This window comes from Etheostoma spectabile, chromosome 3 (assembly GCF_008692095.1).
Source record: "Etheostoma spectabile isolate EspeVRDwgs_2016 chromosome 3, UIUC_Espe_1.0, whole genome shotgun sequence".
NCBI lineage: Eukaryota > Metazoa > Chordata > Actinopteri > Perciformes > Percidae > Etheostoma > Etheostoma spectabile.
The window spans coordinates 26073334-26094467 of NC_045735.1; the positions used below are offsets into that span (position 1 = coordinate 26073334).

The window sequence follows — 21134 nt, forward strand, 5'->3', positions numbered from 1 at the left end:
GGGGCTGCAGTGTGTATTGATTGCGTGACGATAACATGGAAAACCATTTAGTTCAGTTTCTTACATAGCCTCCATATGTCTGCCTTGAGGAGTTGAGGCAACAGGCATTTAACAAACACAAGACATCTCTGCCTAGGAGCTGTCATTAAAAGCCAAGGCAATTAAATATGACCTGCAGAACTAGTGCATCCGCTGTCCATTGTTTTGTCACACGCTGTAATTTATGATCCGTCAGAGGAGCATAACCGTGTTTATGACCACTTCTATATAATTACTTTGAGTTAAATTCAAAACGTGGCAAAATGTACGGGGGGTCGCAGAAATGTCACTGCAGCTGATATCGTCGGCTACTTAAGCAGCAAAATCATGTCCTCTCTCCCTCCCCTTTTCTCTCTCTCTCCTCTGTTTGCCCTGTCACGCATCTTTGTTTACATGACGCGGGTATGCGGGTGAAAAATCTGTCAGTGTATCCTCGATCATAATTCCTCCGAGGAGTGAACTTGGATGCTCGATCCTCACTCCTCGTTTGGGACATGGGTGCTGAGAATGATTTCCGGGTCACAAGCCGGGGGGGGGTGTCAAGGAGTCAAGGAGGTACGAAATTGGGAATTGGGAAAAGCACACACTATTAACATGCTGAGAACTAAATACTGGCGGTTTGTCAAAGTCAAAATGGATTATCCAGGATACAGTATGTAAGGTGTGTTTTCTCTGCCTCCTGCAAGCATGAAGTAGGATAAACTGAGAAAGTAGCAATTGGACTGGTATAAATCCTTGCAAATAAATTATTTAGAAGTGGAAATGTGGATGTTTAAACATTTTCTGAGAATCCAGTTCATAATGTTAACCCAGATTTGAATTGTGAAAGGGAAGGTGACCTTGAATGTGTGAACAGCTTTATCTTGGAGGTGTGTTTTTATTCATTTCACGTTCTTCTTTATGTGCTCCTTCAATCAGAGACACAACCTGAAATCATGTGCATCTTCACAGAATAACAAACACTTGTCAGTATTTGTTCCGTGTTTGATAACAATATTTTGGTTTTGTTTCTCTTCTTTATTACACATAACTAGCTCCAATCCCACCACATACACACTCCTTTTTCTTTATCTATGTGCAGACTTTTTATTTTCTTAATTCTAGTGTCGCCGACCATGACCATGACGTTTCTTGTGATAATGAATCAACATGAACTTTAGTGAGAGCTTAGTCACAGAGTGTGGGCAGGCCATTCAACTTGCCCTTTATTATTAAATGCTGAATTAGCATTAATTACCACAGTTTTCACTTTATGTAAAGTGTGACTGATTTAGCGAGCATATGGAGAGAACTTTTTGCATGGCTTAAGGTTCCGGGCTTGTTTAAAATCAAGGTGAATTAAAATACACTGTTTATTATAGTTGAATTTCACCTTTTGGAAAGGCTTCAGAACTGACTTTTCAAGACTAGCGAACGATGTAATGGAGAAACATGAGGAATGCCATTGTAAATGTATTATGCTCATACAGGAATTTTACCTATTTTAAGGTAGTGTCATTGAGACAGAGACCTGGAAAGAACATTTATACTGAAACAACAAAACCTGCATAAATAAACAACATAAATAAAATGCCAGACAACCGACAATCGGGCTGCAAAAGAGAATTAAATACATTTCAAGAGTCTAATACATCAAATAGTAAAACTTAAACAATCCAAGAGATAAAAGATTAGCGCTTATCCGGTATCGAGTTGTGGGGGGAGCAGCTCCAGCAGGGGACCCCAAACTTCCCTTTCTCATTAACCAACTCAGAATGAAGGATCCCGAGGTGTTCCCAGGCCAGGTTGGAGATATAATCCCTCCACCTAGTGGGATTATATCTAGCCCTGGAGGCATCTTTACCAGATACATGAACCCCCTCAACTGGCTCCTTTCGACGAGAAGGAGCAGAGGCTCTACTCTGAGCTCCTCAAGGGTGACTGTGCTTCTCACCCTATCTCTAAGCCACCCTCCTAAGGAAACCCAGGTGAGGGTAAGAATGAAAACTGTAGATCGAGAGCTTTGCCTTCTTTAAAGGACTCATTCCCTACCTGAAGAAGGCACTCCCATCAGTTTCCTGCTGAGAACTATGGCCTCAGATTTAGAGGTGCTGATCCTCATCCCAGCCGATCCGATCCAGTGAGTGCTGAAGGTCACAGACCGATGACGCCATCAGGACCACATCATCCACAAACAAGCAGCAATGAGATCCCCAGCCCACCGAACTGCTGCCCCTCCCCACCTCAACTACGCCTTGATATCCTGTCCATAAATACTACAAACAGGATTGGTGTCGTCATCCATCCCATCATCCTCCAGCTCTGCCTCTACCCTAGAGGGCATGTTAGCTGGATTTAGGAGTTCCTCAAAATGCTCCTTCCACCTTCTAGTACCTCCTCAGTTGAGGTCAACAGCCTCCCATCCTTACTGTACACAGCTTTGATGGTTCCCCGCTTCCCCCTCCTGAGGTGGCAAACGGTTTTCCAGAAGCAACTTCGTGCTGACCGAGAGTCCTTCTCCATGTCTTCACCAAACTTCTCCCACACCCGCTGCTATGCCTCTTTCACAGCAGAGGCTGCAGCCCTTTCGGTACCTTGCAACTGCCTATGGAAAGACTCCATCTTCAGTCGGACGGCTTCCCTGACCACCGGTGTCCACCAGAGTGTTCGTGGGTTACCGCCCCTTGAGCCCCTACCTAAGACCCTAAGACCACAGATCTCCACCGCAACTTTAGCAATGGAAACTTTGAACACTGTCCACTCAGGTTAAGTGCCCCAGGCCGCCACAAGGATGCACGAAAAGCTCCGCCGGAGGTGTGAGTTGAAAGTCTGTCGGAAGGGGGCCTCCTTCAAACGTTCCCAATTTACCCACACTACCCGGCTTACCAGGTCTGTCCCGAGTCTTTCCCAATCCCCTGAATCAACTCACCACAGTTGGTGATCAGATACAGCTCCGCCCCTTCGGCCTAGGGTGCTCTGGTACACATACACCTATGAGCATCCCTATGTTTGAACATGGTGTTTATAATGGACAATCCATGACTAGCACAGAAGTCTAACAACAGAAAATCACTCCGGTTTAGATCAGGGTGGCTGTTCCTCCCAGTCACGCCTCGCCATGTATCTTCATCATTGTGACACACAGATTAAAGGGATACTTCACCGATTAGCATTAAACTTTGTGTCAGTAGAAACACGGTAGTATTTTCAAATGACCGTGCTTCCCTCTCTCATGTCCCCCTGAGACGATTCTTCTCTCTATTCTGTGTCTGGAAAAAAAACTCATATGACGCAAAAATTGTTTTTTATCATCTAAGGCATTTTTGTCCAGAGGCTATGGACTACAGCCAGCTAGTTCCACGTGTTTTTATGCCGCCCATTGGGAGTGGAGACTGTCACTACACGTTGTCAATCCAAGTGTCAGCCATCTTGACACTGAGCTAAAAAGGCTCTCTCTTTTCAGCAGCAAACATGTACAACAAGTACATGTGCATTCAAACTGCCGCACATGTGTACCACCGGGATACTTTGGTAAAGATTGGAGAATACACAAGAAACTTTACTACAGATGGAATACTTGACACACTACGCAAGCTTTGCCTGCTACAGAGACCAGCACTAGCTGGGGACATCAAAAGCGTTATGCGTGAAAGCAGAAACAAAAAAAAAGCCAGGAGTCTGAGCTACGTGGAAAGCTAACGCTAGCCACCCACCTGTCCCCTCCATTCTGCTTGCTAGTGTCTGCTCATTAGACAAAAAAACTGGACTACATCAAACTTCATCATAAATCAAGTTCAGAGACTGTTTTTGTTTTTGTAGAAACATGGCTGAACAACAGAGTACCAGACTCCAATATCTAGCTTTTAGTCCTGCTAACCTTCCGAGCAGATGCTGCTTTGTCGGGTACGACTCATGAAGGTGGACTGTGCTAACACGGATTGGTGCAGAAATGCAGTGCTTTTATCAAACTACCGCCAACCGCTGGTGGAGTTTGTGGCTGCTCAACTCCAAGCGCTAATGCTCCCAATGCGTTAGCTGAACTTTACGGAGCCTATTTGTGTGCACTAAATGTAGCCTGTAGGTAGTTTTTATATGTTTTTATATATATTTTAAATGTGTAACACCACTTGAGCCACGGTGAAACGTTGTTTTGTGTATATGATTGATCGGACAATAAAACACACCTGAGTTGACTTGACTGCCTCACTGTCTATGTCTGTAACTGGTAGGAATGGCTTGGGAGTAGACTCGCAGCAAAGCCAGTGCATTCCACATGAGCCAAAAATACATTTTCTGGCTTTTCTCGGTCTAGAAGGCACCAATTTCTTAAAAGAAATCACGTACATACATCTACTATAAGTGACTCAATTAAATATATATTCATGTTTCCAGCGGTGAAATTTAGTATTTTTAGTATTTTTTCATTAGATATGTAATATGTTCAAAGAATGTATGCTATCAGCTTTTTAAGAGCCGTTTGACTTGTCATTATAATTCTTTTTTAGTAGTTTTTTATGCATGTATAAAGTATAAAGTATGCACTTCAGCATTTCTGCTAGGACTAAACATATATTTATAAAGTTTTTTTTTTTTTATTATTGTGAATGCCATTTAGACAGCCGAGTTTTAGATGAAAGTCCGTTTCATTTTACCTTTACCTTTTAAGTAACGTCTCAATTGCACTTTTCTAGCAACTTTCTCCGTTCCCCAGCTTCCATTACTGCATTTTCAATTTCCCAACACCTTACCTTTGCATTTTAAATGCAAAGGTAGGGGTAGGGTGAAATAGCAAAAACAAAATTGACAATGCCTGTATCTCACAGTCAACGTTTCATAATAATTATAATCTAATATCCACTGAATATGTTTCCCCACATTGATACAAATAGATCTGTATTGCAGTCAATGGTTTTCAGCTCTTACAAGGCTCTTAAATTTGGGAAAGAGGAGAAAAGAGGAAAGGTTGTGACAGGGAGAAGGGCGCTCATTATGGTTGGGGGATCATTCTGCAATCACTGCTACTGTTGTACAAACAACATAATGCCATTTACGTTAACGAAGACATGACCTAGGACAAAGGTTAATCTGTCACGGAGAGGTAGGAGTTGCCCCCCACCCCCCAACAACACATTCTACTCTCAAACCCTTTTCAGAGCTGTTGAAGGAAGCAGGTAGGCATGTAATGTCAGGTGACGTGGTTGGCATCGGATGGTTCAGACCTGTCAGAGCATCACTGATGACGTTAGTTTCATCTTGGGGTTTGACCATGTAACAGAGAGCAGCCGAGGTATGAATACAAATAGGTTTTGGTCTATGTCTTTGATTGGAAGCCTCATGGGACTGCACCACTAACACAGATGGTGCCTATAGTCTTGCTATATAGTGTTGACTTCCTACTGTGTTCGGTGAAAAGATGTCATGGAAGTCACGGAACCATCAAATTATATAATATGTCAATTTACATTATGTCAGATGTGACAGTACTTTGATAAAATGAATGTAACAACCATTTAGGATTACTAATATAGGCCTATATATGTATTAGTAAAAATGGTGTGTGTGTGTGTGTGTGTGTGTGTGTGTTTATATATATATATATATATATATATATATATATATATATATATGTGTGTGTGTGTGTGTATGTGTGTGTATATATGTGTATATATATATATATATATATATAATGTCATTGTCAAGGTTGCTTTTTGTTACAGAAGTAAAACCCATTTCTGAGAGGTGCAGCGGCTTGATGTTGACTGTTGCTGTAAACTGACATTTGTTTTCTCTTCCAGGTAGTGGGAGAGTGGCGCTTTAGCAAAATCCACTGTGACATCTTTGTCACTCTGGATGTGATGATGTGTACAGCCAGCATCCTCAATCTCTGTGCCATCAGCATTGATCGGTGAGTTCGCAACTGCACAGATTGTTTAGGGCTGCCTGTCATGCTTTCTGCATGGATTTTCAACGGAAATCTTTAAGTGCATGACCATCAAAGCCCACATTAAATAAAAAAATTAAAATTAAATTTTTTACCCACCTAAATGCCTTTTGCAAACATGGATTTTATACTATATACAAAACCTTTATTTCACGTAAATTGGTATGGGAGTGCATATCCATCTTTATTACTTGCCGCCAGATGTTACAGAGTTATAAATGTGAATTGTCAAATTGCAGCAATTTCTAGAAAGGGTGCATAACCTGTGGTTATTGACTCCTGCATACTGTCAGCATAAATTTTAATAAAGTAGTGCCGGGTATAACATAAACAATACTGTAGAACAAAGTAGTGTCTTTAGCTACAGACTTAATGCAATCAATCACAAGTAAAAAGTGGAAAATCACAGGAACACCTAAAATGATAACACACTCAGTAATTCATGTAAATGCATACATAATGCGTACATAATGCATACAACGTAAGTGGCTCACAAACTGTTAAACTTGCTGAGCAGGTGTACAGGGGGTCTTTAGAGCTTTTTTCCCCTGAAAACAGATTCCTATTGCATCTGAAAATGACTCTATGAGAGTGGTGAGACTGAAACCAAAACAATGATCTTGTATCTACACATATTTAATGTGTTGTAAATATAAAACTATTGATTATAACAGTTATAGTTAAATACACAGAAAAATAAAATGCTTTTTTTAAATACCAGTTTATGACAGCACCTGTTTTGTCACAAGACCTTCTTCACCTGAAATAATTAATGACTGATAAATCCATTTATTTAGTTGGTTAACTGGCACTGGTCTCATTGATTCATTCAATTAGAATTTGTAAAGCTTGACCTTTCAATAAAGAACTGTAATGATGTATGGTTGACAACTAGAATATGTATTAAAAGTGGGACAGCTTGGTTTGCTCTGCGTAATGTCTGGAGAATACCAAGGACATAACATTTCCCAGGTTTCTCATTTTTATAGACTTCTGTTATCTTTGATTTTACATAATTTTCTGCTCGGCTGAAATATTCGTCTTAAACCCAAGATAAATATTCACCATGGCCACACACAGAGACAATATCAACTCTTACCAAAGTGAATGAATTAGAATGCTAAAGTTTCTCACATGTGGAGAGAAGCTTATTAAAAGCTACTCGGAATAATCTCACGGTATATCACTGTTTGCATGTGTTTGAAATTAATTTTACAAGCAGAAAGGAATAACATCTAAATTAACATTTATATTATGTATCTGACTCGTGCCTGCTTGCTGTGAATGCTACTTGTGAATGTTAATTGCTGGAAGGATGAGTGTGACAGTAGCACAAGTTGCTTTCCCTGGCTGTATAATGCCGATTTAGTAAAGGTTCAGATAAGAGTCACAGACAAATGTGTTTTCTTTTATAAATTCTGCTGCTCCAGGCAGCACCGTAATGCATACATCAAAGGATTGGTTTTTTTCGCTACTTTTTTTGTTCTTATAAGCAACGTGTACGTGGAAACTTACTTTTGGCATTTTGTAAACAAAGAGCAGAAAAGAGGATTGTTAGTTAATCTATTGTTAAAAAAAAAATAAAGACACTACCAGCAGTTGGACTTACCAGTCAGCAACTCACATCCTCTTAATAAGCCAACAACTAATAGGCATACATGTAAATGAACTGTTCTTAACGACTACTTAAAGTACCTTTACATAGTACAGGAACCATTCACACACATTTATAAACTGTGTGCAAGGTGCCACCTGCTAATCAGATAAATACATTTACACTCCAATGGATCAATGTCTTGCCCAGGACACTTTGACATGGGACTGCAGGGGATCAAACCACCAACCTTCCGATTGGCAAGCAATCGCTCTACCACCGATCCACAGCCGCTCCAGACAAATCTGTTTTTGTGTAGGAGGTGATATGAATATAAACATGCCAAATGTTTTTTTAACAGATCTCAGATTACCAAAAAGCACACTTTCCTTTCATAACACTTCAGTGCGTGATCAGTGAGTCATAATGTGCACTAAAATATTTTACAAGACAATTATGTTACTTGGGGCAAGGCAAAAATATGTTCTGTAGTTTTCGTTAATACAGTTAGTCACATTTGAATGTGTTTACAAACGCTACTCCAAATACCATGAGAAACTGTTTAACATGTTAACATAAACTCTCAGCTGTCAATAATAAGCCCTTCTATGTAAAATATGAAAAAGATCATCTAGAAACTACTAAAATAAAATAACACAGGTATAAAGTACAAGAAGAAAAGTTACAGCGCAGTGTAAGAATTTAACTATAGATTTTGATAAAAGCAGCATGTAACAACCCATTATGTAATAACAACCCAACATGCTACAATGCATTATGTAATAAAGAGGTAGTAAAGGTAGACAAAAAAATGTATCTGACAATCATGAAAATACGCATTTCTCATGACCTCACCCCAGCACTAGCCATTATTACTTTTGGGCCAATTGGAGAGTCGTATTTTATTCAAGACCATAGTACAGTGTGTTGCACAATCCATGCAACAAACCCAAAGTCTCCTAAAAGCTTTACCCATCATAATTTATGTCCACACTGTAAAACGCTGTGCATTACCTGGTGATTACAGCAAGCTAATAAGGTCAACCATTGTAACAAGGTTAAATGGTTAAGCATTTCCTTGGAGAAGAACACTACCTCTTCTTGTAAGCTGCAGCCCATAGCACATTGCTGTTTCCAAAGCACCAGTCAAACATCAAAAGGTATCTGATCAAAGATGACGGACAACATCTCTTGGTTTTACCACTTGTAGGCTTCCCTGTCCTCTTTTGAGCTAAAATTCATTGATGAAGAAAGAACTATTAACATAAAGGGGATGCGTTAAGCCTTTGGTCATGAATAAATTCAAACCATATGTTGCACTATTTTATAGAAAGATTCTTTTTCATGCTGTCCCTGTTGTCTTGTAGAAATACATTCAAATTAATGTACCTATGTGTTCTTTACCCCTTACAGTTACACAGCAGTTGCAATGCCAATGCTGTACAACACTCGTTACAGCTCCAGGAGACGGGTCACAGTCATGATCTCGGTGGTGTGGGTACTGTCTTTCGCCATATCATGTCCCCTATTGTTTGGCCTAAATAACACAGGTGAGAAAGTGCAATACATAAAAGAAACATTTCTTCATGGTGTGTGACTAAATTGGTGGAGTACATCCACAGTACAGTACAGCATACAGTACATTGTAGACACATATACCTTGTGAAGATAGCTGATGAACCTTTTTAAATGCTGTTGAAAATGTACTAAAGCAGAATCTCAATGTCAGTGCCCATGTGCAGCATTGTATAGTGTACAAAATTGTGTTGAAGAAGTACATATAAGCTACCCATGCAGTTCAAATATTACTGTACTTCATGCTAAAACTACTATTACTACTTTAAGCGAGCTATAACCCTTTAGGTTATTCCACAGAATAGAAGTTTTTACAGAGGATTACAGTTAAAGAGTGTTCCGATTAAAGGGCTTCTCAGACGTGTTGCTGATCAGCTCCTATGGCTCAATTCCTGTCTCTTTGAAGGTCCACTCATCCCTTTGAGTGCCTTGATATAACTCGGATATTTGGATTTGAGAGCCCCACAACCGCTTTCAAGTGAGTAGTGGCTGCGGGAACCTTTGAAACAGAAACATTTAAGATTTGTTTTTAAGCTTTCGCAACTTTAAAATATTTTTGAAGTTTTTTTTTTTTTAACTGTGAATGGAAAGCAAGTATTTCAGACGTGTCTGTTGATGATTTCAAACACACAATCACAACCTCAGATTTGTGTCGTAAATGTTCTGCCTTGTACAGCATATTGTGCTTTTACCCAAAGTGCTTTACAATGGGCCTCTCATTCACCCACCTATCTGAGGCAGTTGGGGATCAGGGACAGTTCAACATGTGGACAGGTGTTTAAAATTAAAGAGGTATTTAGTATGCTTCTTCCATAAAATGGATGGCTTGTCAGAAACCGATTTAAAGAAATAATGATCAAATTTGAAGCAGCACAGGCCAAGATATAATGATGGCTCAAGCTCCAGAAACACTCTATCCTCGCTTTCCAGTAATTTCCACTTCTTTCAAACTGAGCAGGGTTATTTACTGTAAAAGGGCTATTATTTCCTGCCAGAGATACAGGAGATAAACTATTCTCACAGGCTGAATACGAGTCCTCCTCACAAGTTAACAGAATTTTGTATGTGAAATCGAACTGCTCCTTTAATAGAAAACCTGGTCTACCTCCTGAGCCACAGACACCCTGAAGTGTGAAAATAACAACTTGTTACTGGGACATGAACTACACAATTACAGTGACATCTACAGTATCCACGATGACTCCGGTGGCAACAATTTTGTGTGTGTGTGTGTGTGTGTGTGTGTGTGTGTGTGTGTGTGTGTGTGTGTGTGTGTGTGTGTGTGTGTGTGTGTGTGTGTGTGTGTGTGTGTGTGTGTGTGTGTGTGTGTGTGTGTGTGTGTGTGTGTGTGTGTGTGTGTGTGTGTGTGTGTGTGTGTGTGTGTGTGTGTGTGTGTGTGTGTGTGTGTGTGTGTGTGTGGCTCAGAGCAATTTGGCTTGCTTTAAAAGTAAATCAGTGAAATCTAAAATCTAAAATTAACAGGCAACCAGTGCAGGAAATTGGGGTGATATGATCTCCACATTTGGCACCAGATAGAAGCCCTGTGGCAGCCTCCTGGATCAGCCATAAGACAGTTCTGAGTGAGGTTTGTTGGAATTACTGTAAAAGGATTGCAATAGTCTAAGCGAAGGAGGAGGAGGTGAAAGAAAAAATTGTGAATGACCTACTGATGCATTTTTAAATCAAATTAAAGCTGCAAGCAGCGCTGGACAGGCCCTCGCTCCTCTGCACGTGTCAGGGTTACTGGCGGACGCCGCTCCGTGTGACCGTGCACGGCACTTAGACACTTCAAATCGTCACCAATGAAAAGGGAACTCCCTGCTGAGTTCAATGATACCTCAAACAAGACTCTACGTCAAACTGCTCATTAGTTATAAAAGACGCGTGGCTAAATCAAAGGTTTTCAAACTGTTCAAAAGCCAAAATGGGACGTGTCATGTTTAAGTGGGCGTGGTTACATTGTAAGGAGTGGCTCATTGTCACATGACCTATTACCAGCGGGGGGGCTCTATGACCAAAAGTCAATTTTGTCTTGTAGTCTTCAGGCTTTAGCCCCTGTCAATCGGGAGAAATTTCAGGCAGATATGACAATTTACTCTAAAGTTAACACAGCTTATATTATTGTTCATCAATAAATGCTCAAAATGGCCGCCATGTCCACACTGTTGAACGAAAAGTTTTGCTTTTAATAACTTTTCATCATCTTTAGATTACACAGACCAAATTGGAAGTTTATGGGATGAAATCTCTCACAGTAGTTAATTAAAGTATAGCACGTGTAGATTTGGGCCTACTTCCTGTTGCCATTAGGGGGTACTATGACTTTGAGTCACATTTGGCCAGTTAACGTTCTCAGGGTTGGGAGTCTTATAATCATGAAAGGTTTCAAGCCAATAGGACAATGTACACTTGAGTTACACCCATTTCCTGTTACGATGGCGAAACACACAAAATGGCCGCCTCACCACGGCCATGCCCTATCACAAAAGGTTTTTCTTTTAATAACTTTTGATCTTTACGGTCTTAAGATGGCACAGACCGAGCTGATTGGAGGAAATCTCTAGAAGGAGTTTGTAAAAGGACGACATGTGGAAATGGCTAAAATCACACTAATTTCGAACTTTCAATTCAAAATGGCCGACTCCTTGTTGGGTTTAGGGTATTGCTCCAATGACATTTTGTGTACGTCTTGATATGCTACATATGTGTACCAAGTTTTGTTTATCTACGTTATACGTACTGCAGGGGCTCAATTATTTAATTTTGTGGGGGCACCAGCAAGACACTTTTGAGCGCCTATTCCCTAAACCTTTAAAATACGTAAATTTCACCAGGATTGATGCAACCGTAAATTTTGGTGAGTTTTTAAGTATCTTAAGCCCCTCAAAAAGCTGATTAATTTGCCGGAAGAAAAAAGGAATAATAATCCTTCAGTTTAAATAGGGCCTTCGCCGCTGCCGGCGCTTAGGCCCTAATTAAAATCAAAAAGCAAACCATTTTTTTGTAGGACCTTTTCCAAAAGGCACAGCAACAAAAAAACTACATGAAAAAAAGGATTTTATTTGGAACATAACATGCAGTCTGAGACCTTTTATTCATTCACCTTGTGCTTATCTCCACAGCTACTCGGGATGAGTCTCTCTGTGTGATCGCCAATCCGGCCTTTGTGGTGTACTCCTCCATCGTGTCCTTCTATGTTCCCTTCATCATCACTCTGCTGGTTTATGTGCAAATTTATGTGGTCCTGAGGAAGCGCAGAAAACGTGTAAACACCAAACCGAAGCAGCACATCTGTCAGGCTCCTGACCCTGATGGGGCCACTTCGCTGAAGGTGAGCTTGCAATATGGCTGCTGTCTACTATTAATGTTTTTCAGCTTCACAATGAAACTGAGATTGATTTACATCTTTTAATTGTACCAAATACTATAGATCTGTGTTTCTGAACATTTTAGAATCATGTCTTTTTCAATATGTTTGCGTTGATCTGTTTCTTTATGAAACTGCTATCAATACTTTTCTCAACCCAATAATACTTAACCAGTTAAGTTAACCAAAATGGTTTTATGCATGGGCTTTGCATTACTTAACAACCTAAGAAGTAAACAAGAAGAGAATTGATTTTTCTGTGGAGAACAGTGGACAACATCAAGGCAAGGTTGAAAGGTCAAAGCTCACTCACACCTAAGGCATTTTAAGTGCTGTCCGCCCCCCCCCGGTTGTAAATGAAATGCTCTGTAACTGGTTCCATCCAGGAGACCAATTTTATTTTATCTTACTGTAATGTTGTGTTGCAATGTTACATTTACTGACATGTTTTCATTGACGAAAGTCAACACAATATATATTGCTTTATACAACTATATTAGCCCGTGTGTTTGTGTGTGTTAATAATAATATAAACTCCACATTACTATATTATTTAATGATCTGTGAAGCATGTTGAAGAATTATGTACATAATCTTTATGGAGGGAAAGGACATCATTTGAATAAAAGTTTCGCTGATACTGTTGTATTGTGGATGAGTTTGCATCATCTTGGTAAAACAACCAACAATTTTTTTACACTGTCAGGTAAAAGGACCTGCAGCTGCAGTTGAAGCTGCAGATCAGATTCTTGCTAAACAGCCTTTCTGTACCAGAGCTCGATGTAGCCTTATTTTACCCGGTAGGCTGTGGGACCTGTGCTTAGACAGCCCTTTTGTCAGTTATGCTTTGACATTGTACCCTCTCCTTGCCTGACATAGCTGTTTTCATTTCAGGATAAGTGCACTCATCCAGAGGATGTGAGGTTGTGCACCATGATTGTCAAATCCAATGGGAGTTTTCCTGGCAACAAGAAGAAAGTGGTGTGTGCTCTTTTTTGTTCCACTTTTTTTCTAAAAAGTTTAATTGTTTGAAAAATATTTGTTTCGCCGTCAAAATGTGTCACCTTGAAGTTTTCCTCCATTCCAAATATAGCTTGAAAATGCACCTTTCTGCTTCTGTGAGCACAGCAAAACTAAATTACAGACAAAGTGGGATCTTTTCTTATGTTTATTGCTTGTTATTTTAAATGTCACCCATTACCTAACTAAAAAAATGACCATTTGAATCCATGTTATTTGCTCATCCTGACCTTGCTTAGATATTCATTAAAGATGTAGTCAATGAGGGGGAAGATCTGGAGCTGGATGAGCTGAACAACAGTGGCAGCAGCCAGAAACGGAAGCAGCAACCACAGTGTGCTCCTGGAGACACTCCGGCCACCAGTCACCAGCTGTTGATGCCTAACAAGACCAACGCTAGCCCCTGCACCTCCACACCTCCCACACCCCCTCAGGAGCGCCAGAAAGCAGAAAAGAACGGCGATCCCACCAAGGAGGCCCAGGGGGATCCAGCACCCGTTGTGACCAAAGCCTTCCAGACGCAGGCCTTACCTAATGGCAAGACTCAGACCTCTGTGAAAACCATGAGCAAGAGAAAGATCTCCCAGCAGAAGGAGAAAAAGGCCACTCAGATGTTAGCCATCGTCCTTGGTAAGTTGGTTTAATTATAATAGATTTTTTTTCGTCTTGCATTTGGTATAAATAATTTACAATCAGTAGCATTAAAGTTTAAATGCTATTTAATGTAATATGCACATATGTGGAACTGACACTGTGTGAAATTAAGCATTTCTACAACCAAATAACTGTTTTTGTTATCAACTTCACACATGCAAAAACAACATGCAGTGATTACAACATGAAGCCAGCGGGGGTACTGTTCAAACTAGATTAAACATTTGTTTCTCTTCTAATTAACAACAAGCTAATCATGTAATTTACATATTAGAAAGCGGTTTTTCCTTTGCACAAGTCCCCAGCCTTCTCTGGTTCTTGGCTGACTCTGCATGTGTTGTTATCTCTATTTCAGTGTTTTTTTTGGTAAGACCTAAAACAAATCTTGAAGACAAGACGCGGAATGATGCAACAAAAAGAAATTGTTCTCATTCTAGCATTTTAGAGTCCAACTCCATTTTTACCCATACCTGGGTGTTGAAGATGAGGCAGCTTCTTCTTCAATTTTCTGACGCTCTTTTCTAATATTCCGATTGTTCTTGTATCTCCTCAGGTGTGTTCATCATTTGCTGGCTGCCATTTTTCATCACACATATCTTGAACACCCACTGCACAAAATGCAAGGTTCCTGCTGAGATGTATAATGCTTTCACTTGGCTGGGCTACGTGAATAGTGCCGTAAATCCCATTATATACACCACCTTTAATGTTGAGTTCAGAAAGGCATTCATTAAGATCTTGCACTGCTAAACTGCGGCATCACTTGTCTAATCAGACTGAGGGAAGAGCGATGAATAAAATCCTCTCTTCTGGCGAATACCTCATCCTGTCAAGGAAAAGGCACCTTGCAAACTGCGATCTGCTTTTTAAAGTTATGGAGCTGAGTGACTGAAAAACTGAAGTGTCTTATTGAAAGGCTTGTTGGCTCTACAGTACATGTGAATTGTTTGTGGAGTCCTGTTCTCCAAATCACTGAATGTAAAACAAGAAATGTCTGTAACAATGACCTGTTTCATGGAGAAAAGGCAAATGTAACATTGTTCTTTAAAATCATTGTACTTGTCACATAAGGAGCCATTTGTGTATACCACACACATACAAGTTGCAAACTGCTATTTATTGTGTGTGTACTTTGTGTTTTCATCGTGGAAATTTTCTACAAATCTTATAAATATCAAGTCAGTGTTCATTGCAGTGTTAAAACTGATGTGTGAGCTCTTAATCTTAAAACCTATTACTGATTGGAATGTGTTAAAGACGAGAGACAATTTACTTGCTGTATGATGTGGCTATGCCAATATCCACATATTTGCAATTTTATAAATTGAAAAATCACATTATTATGATTATTATTATTATTATTATTATTATTATTATTATTATTGTGAGTATTATTTGCTGTACATAGTTTTCTTAAAACATTAACTGTGATTATACGCCTGCAAGGAAATGTGATGCATGCTACACTGCTCCTCTACTTGACTTCTTATAAAATGTATGTTTAACATAAAACAAAAGATTTACAATAAATGAAGTTCTGAGACACTGTTAAGTGCCATATTAATATCAGTGTTTCCCATGTGTGTATACAGATACACTCAAATGTATTGATATTACTCAGCAGCCTCTCTCTTTTTCCCCAAGAATAGTTTTCAGTTTGAGTAATGTTGTTTACTGGAAGTAACTCGGAGCACTGCTGCAGCAGAGTTGTTCCGTGGCAAACTAATGACCTGTATGTCGACTTTGCAGCTTTGAGGTATAATCATGTGGCTGTGTGCAACCCCTGAAGCAGCTCCCCGGGGCCTTTGCTGAGTAAGAATGAGGTAAACTTGGCAAAACTAAAATAATAGATTCAGCAATTACATCTGTGTATTGTTAGGGCCGGAAAATGCTGCATTTCATTTTAGTTTAACAAACACATTATCAACAAAGTATATCAAAAATATGTTGATGTTTTGATGAATATCAGCCAGAGAGCACTTCAGCTTAAGTGAAATCACAAAACTCTGTCACTGTCAGGCGCTGTAGTCCAATTTAGAAGAGAAAATAAAGTCTGCCAAAAAGTGTTTTTTCATGATGGAATATGTGTGGGAATCTGTGTAAAACACATCTTTCTTGTCCAGATGCTGGGTCCAAAAAGTGTATGGTGATTTCTGCTTTCCAAAGACTCGCAACAATGTGGAATTCATAAAAAGTTTTATTTTATTACAATTATTATTTATTTCGAGAAAGAAAATACAACATTTTGAGGCCACATTGGCTCTTCAGGTACACAGAGGTATCAAACTGACTGTGTGTGTCATTAAACAGTCCCAGGCCCTCCCATGAGAAATGTGATGCATGCTGGGGAGTTACACCTTGGAAGATCATGCTGTCTTAATCACCCTTAATTGAATTGATATTTGTGTTGGACTTTACTCCTTTGATTGTTCCTTTAGTGATTTGTGATTTTGTATATATTTGTGTAATTATTTGAATTCATTCCTTGATAATATTTTGGATTGCTGCTTTTGTGATAAATTACCTATGTGTACACAGGTTGTGTTGGTTAACATCACACTGGTCCTGGAGCTGTGGCCATACCCATGGGAGGAACTGAGACTATTTCTTCAGTTGAATACATCTGTGACTGATGAAGACCCAATTTAGGCTCAAAACATTGTACCTTTTCTTAATGTTATAAAGTTCAAAGTATTTCAAGGGAAGCTTTCAACACTGTTGCAAGTTATATGGAAACACAATATTTGAAAAAGATAATGTTGTTGAAATGGAGAAAAAAATCTAAATTGACAAAAGGAAATAAACATTTTAAAATAAAACCTTACAGTCTATGTTGCATGCTTGCATGTTGACAAGCAGGGTTAGAATCCAGTTGATGGACATCCCCATGTCTTGGACAGGGAGGGATAGTGTAATGTGAATTTCAGTCTTTCATTAGTTTACCTCACTGATACATTATTACAGTGTAACATCATTCTTTGTGATGACCAAAGTCAGACCAAAAAAATCCTAGCATTGCATCCTTTTCAGAAAAGAAAAATCCACATTACAACAAGCTAACATGAAGGGCAAGAGCCAGCAGCAACAACAAGAACATGTTATTGAAGTCCCTGTAATGCTGTCAGCAATCACTGATTTCAACCTTTGCGATAAAGGTAACATAATGAAAAAGTTCTCTTTTTTTTTTTTAAAGCAATTCATCACTCATGGTGAGTGCTGCAGCTGCTACTGCTGCTGCTGGCAGACGACTTCCAGGGAATGCAGAGTTCACCTCTTTCTGTTGGGATGCTGTGTTTGAATCAAAAGAAGCTAAATTAATTGACATTGATGAATAGATGTCAAGTCTAACTCAGAAGCAGTGTCATTTTCCGCATTGTATACCATACCAGTATACCAGTAACAACATCAGTGGAATTAAAGCTGTTGTAGATTCCTGAATGCAGCAAGTTTAAAATATCTTCAATCTTTTGCTTTTTTCTGAGTCTAACAACAGATGAGTCAGAATAGAGGGGATGTTGTTCCTTCAGGCAGCGGCTGACTGATGTGATGTACTTGGTGACACAGTTTAATAGACTTGCACCATTTACTAGGACATTTGGATTCAATTTGCCCCCTGGCAAACATTAAAGCAAAGTTGGTACAGAGGAGCCAGGATACAGGTTTTTTGATGACAAAGAATAAAACAATAATTTCTATTAACACAGCCAATGAAAGGCAATGCTGTGCCTCATATTTCACAACATGTACTGTAGGTGTTCCCACTGGGACACCAAGAGGTTCAAAACTAACTTTTCTGAAATATTTGTGTGTACAAAGCATGTCCTATTGTGCTACTCAGTCCCATGCAATCTTTTTACGGATTGGTTTAAGAGTCTGCTAGATCCATATATGATCCATGTGTATTCTCTCTGCTATACATGGATCACCCATAGACCTGTACATGTGGTATTCCCATATAGAAATCCCTAGGGGGAATTTCCCACACCAACATATTGAACCAGCAGCAATTAAGTCTGGCACATCCTTAGCACTTTTCCCATTCTTTAACAATTGGTAAGTATTATTATTTATGATTATCTTGGCTCAACAGCCTAAATCAATCATACAGAATAGCTGCCAGGTATGAGGACACATTCGAGGAATTTTGCTTTGGATCATAACCATTGTTCACAACATGCTTGCACATACAAAACAAACAACAAAACAAACACTTTATACACACCATAAACAGAAACGATATAGACAGGTTGGGACAATGGTGCAGTGAAGAGTAAAAAGTATGCAGGAGTAAATTATAATTATGATAGTTATTATTTTAATCGTGGAGCATAGTGGAAAGGGTGCTGGAATAAATAGTATTTATGTTATTATATACATATTAAATTACAATATGAACAGTATGAAAAGTATGAACAGCTCTAAAATAGAGAATGAGAATGATGAATGCATAATAAGTGGAACCGGTAAACAGGTGCCGATAAAAGACCATGTTGCTGGGTTATTGCACAGGCCTGTAGTCATTTAGTCTAGAGATGGAGGTTTTTTTGGGGACTGGGATGATTGTGAAACGTTTAAAGCAGGAGGGAACTTGCGAAAGTGCCAGTGATCTGTTGAAGATCTGAGTGAAGACAGAGGCCAGCTGGTATGCACAGATTTTCAGGCAGGATGGTGACACACCGTCTGGGCCAGGAGCCTTTCTGGTCTTCTAACTCTGGAAGACCTGCCGCACATCCACTTCACAGATCATTAGTGCAGGTGAGGAGTCAAAGGGGGGAAGGTGACAGCGTACGGGTGGGGGAAGATGACTGACTGAAGTGTGAGTTGGTGAGTTGGTGTGGGGGAGGGGTGTGACTGTTGGCTTTTCAAACCTCCTATAGTTTGAGAGTGTCTGCAGGCCTCTCCACACTGACCGATTGGTCGCTGTTTGTGAAGCTGTTTTCTAGCTTATCAGCATAGCTCCTCTTAGCTGCTTTGATCTCTTTGGTCAGTGTGTTCCTGGCCTGGTTATACAAGACTCTGTCCTCACTTGTGAAGGCCTCCTCTTTGGACTGACGAAGCTGCCTGAGTTTTGTTGTGAAACAGCGTTTTTGGTTGTTGCGTGTGCTGAAGGTTTTAGTCAGCACTCACATGTCCTCACAAAAACTGATCAGTCAGTTGTCAGTTTGTCCAGATCAGTGGCTGCAGCCTCAAAAACACTCCAGTCAGTACAGACAAAGAAGCCCTGTAAATCCAGCTTCGACTCGTTGGTCCATCTTTTCACCCTCTTTACAACAGGTTTAACAGATTTTATTTTCTGCCTGTATGTCGGGAAAAGATGAACCAGACAGTGATCAGAGAGTCCCAAAGCTGCATGCGGGACAGAGCAATAGGAGTCCTTTAATGTAGTATAGCAGTGGTCCAGTGTGTTGGTGTCCCTGGTGGGACACTTAATATGCTGTCTGTACTTTGGAAGTTCATGGCTGAGGTTTGATCTGTTGAAGTCCCCAAGAACAATGAGCAGGGAGTCGGGATGTTTTTTTCTCCACGTTAGTTATCTGGTCGGCCAGATGCAGAAACGCCTCACAAACACAGGCCTGAGGTGAAATGTAGACAGCAACCAGAATAATCGAGGAAAACTCCCGCTGTGAATAAAAGGGTTTGCAGTGAATGATGTCTCTGAGTGAGGGCTGCATGATTTCTTCAGCACTGTGACATTGTGCACCAACCTTTATTTATGTAGAGACAGAGTCCAACTCCTTTTGTTTTCCCCGTGAGCTCCAGTACGCTTGGGAAAGATTGAATCCCAGTAGGTGAAGTGCGCTGTCCAGGATGCGCGGGGTGAGCCAGGAATCGATAAAGCAGAGGGCGGCAGATCTGCAGAAGTCTGAGTTAGTTCTGTTGAGGAGCAGCAGTTCGTCCATTTTGTTGGCCATACAATACAAGTATAAAGCTATACAGCCTTAAAGCACTTAATTACATTTTTTTTAATTTAAATCAACGAATTCCTTATTAATAAGTGATCATTTAAACAGTACATGCAAGAATCACACACTGTAATGAACAGGCAAGAAGACAAAGACACATGGTCACTAATATAAATCTCCAGTTATAGATTAAAAAAATTGTGTTAGGTCAGGGAAAAATCTCTCAAATGCTGACCAGTCTGCCCCAAGTGTCAGTCCTTCTGCAGCACCATAGGGTTCCAGGTCAAGCATCACTGATGTACTGAAGCTCAATTCCACTTTGGTGTTACCACAGGCACACTCTCTGAGGCTAACATATTGACGCAAACTTTCAAGGCCCAATCAACTCTGGCTTGTCTTGTAATACGACATCTGAAAGGACGTGTGTCCAAGCAGTGGTACTCATCAGTGATTTATAATGTTGCACACTATATCAATGATTTTTGCTGTAAGGAATGCCAAAGGTGATGTCGATAACACAAAAGGCAGTCAGTTGTGCATGAAGGGAGATGCTGCGGTATGAAACACAGGCTCTCTGAGGAGAGACTTCCTTATGTCTGTCATCCCCTTCTCTTCCCCTTTCAGTCTCCAGTGGATGTTTTCCCTCATCTCCTCTGTATGGTCCTGGCTATGTGGAGCTCTGTGACAGCAGGCTTGTCAAACAGTCCCAGAGGTTGGATGAGCGCAAATATGAAGAGCAGCACAAGACATTTTTATCTGAGGGGGAGGAACTATATTTTTTGCGGAACGAAAAGGGAAGCCTTCTGCTCTATTTGCGAGACTTTGCTACCGCATTTTAAAGCATCAAACCTGGAGCGCCCTTTCAGCTCACTCCATGCTAACATCACCCGGGATTTCCCCAAAGGCAGTGAACTTCGCAAGCACAAGGATAACACGTTGAAACGGCAGTCAGAGAAGCAGACTCAGCTTTTTCAAAAATTTGCAAAGCAATCAGAGAGTGTCACCTTAGCATCATATCAGTTAGTACGGAACATTGCTCGTGCTAAAAAGCCATACAGTGAA

General features: G+C 40.1%; 1 protein-coding gene across 1 annotated transcript in view; it reads left to right on the forward strand.

Annotated features, from left to right (window-relative positions):
• The window catches only part of drd2a (dopamine receptor D2a), a 49488-nt gene extending 32285 nt beyond the window's left edge, over positions 1-17203 (forward strand). The window contains exons 3-8 of the mRNA XM_032509445.1: positions 5814-5923; positions 8967-9103; positions 12251-12459; positions 13390-13476; positions 13755-14145; positions 14723-17203. Coding sequence (XP_032365336.1) covers positions 5814-5923; positions 8967-9103; positions 12251-12459; positions 13390-13476; positions 13755-14145; positions 14723-14919 — 1131 coding nt within the window. The 3' untranslated portion in view covers positions 14920-17203. The remainder of the gene's footprint in view (positions 1-5813; positions 5924-8966; positions 9104-12250; positions 12460-13389; positions 13477-13754; positions 14146-14722) is intronic.
• Positions 17204-21134: the final 3931 nt, after the last annotated feature.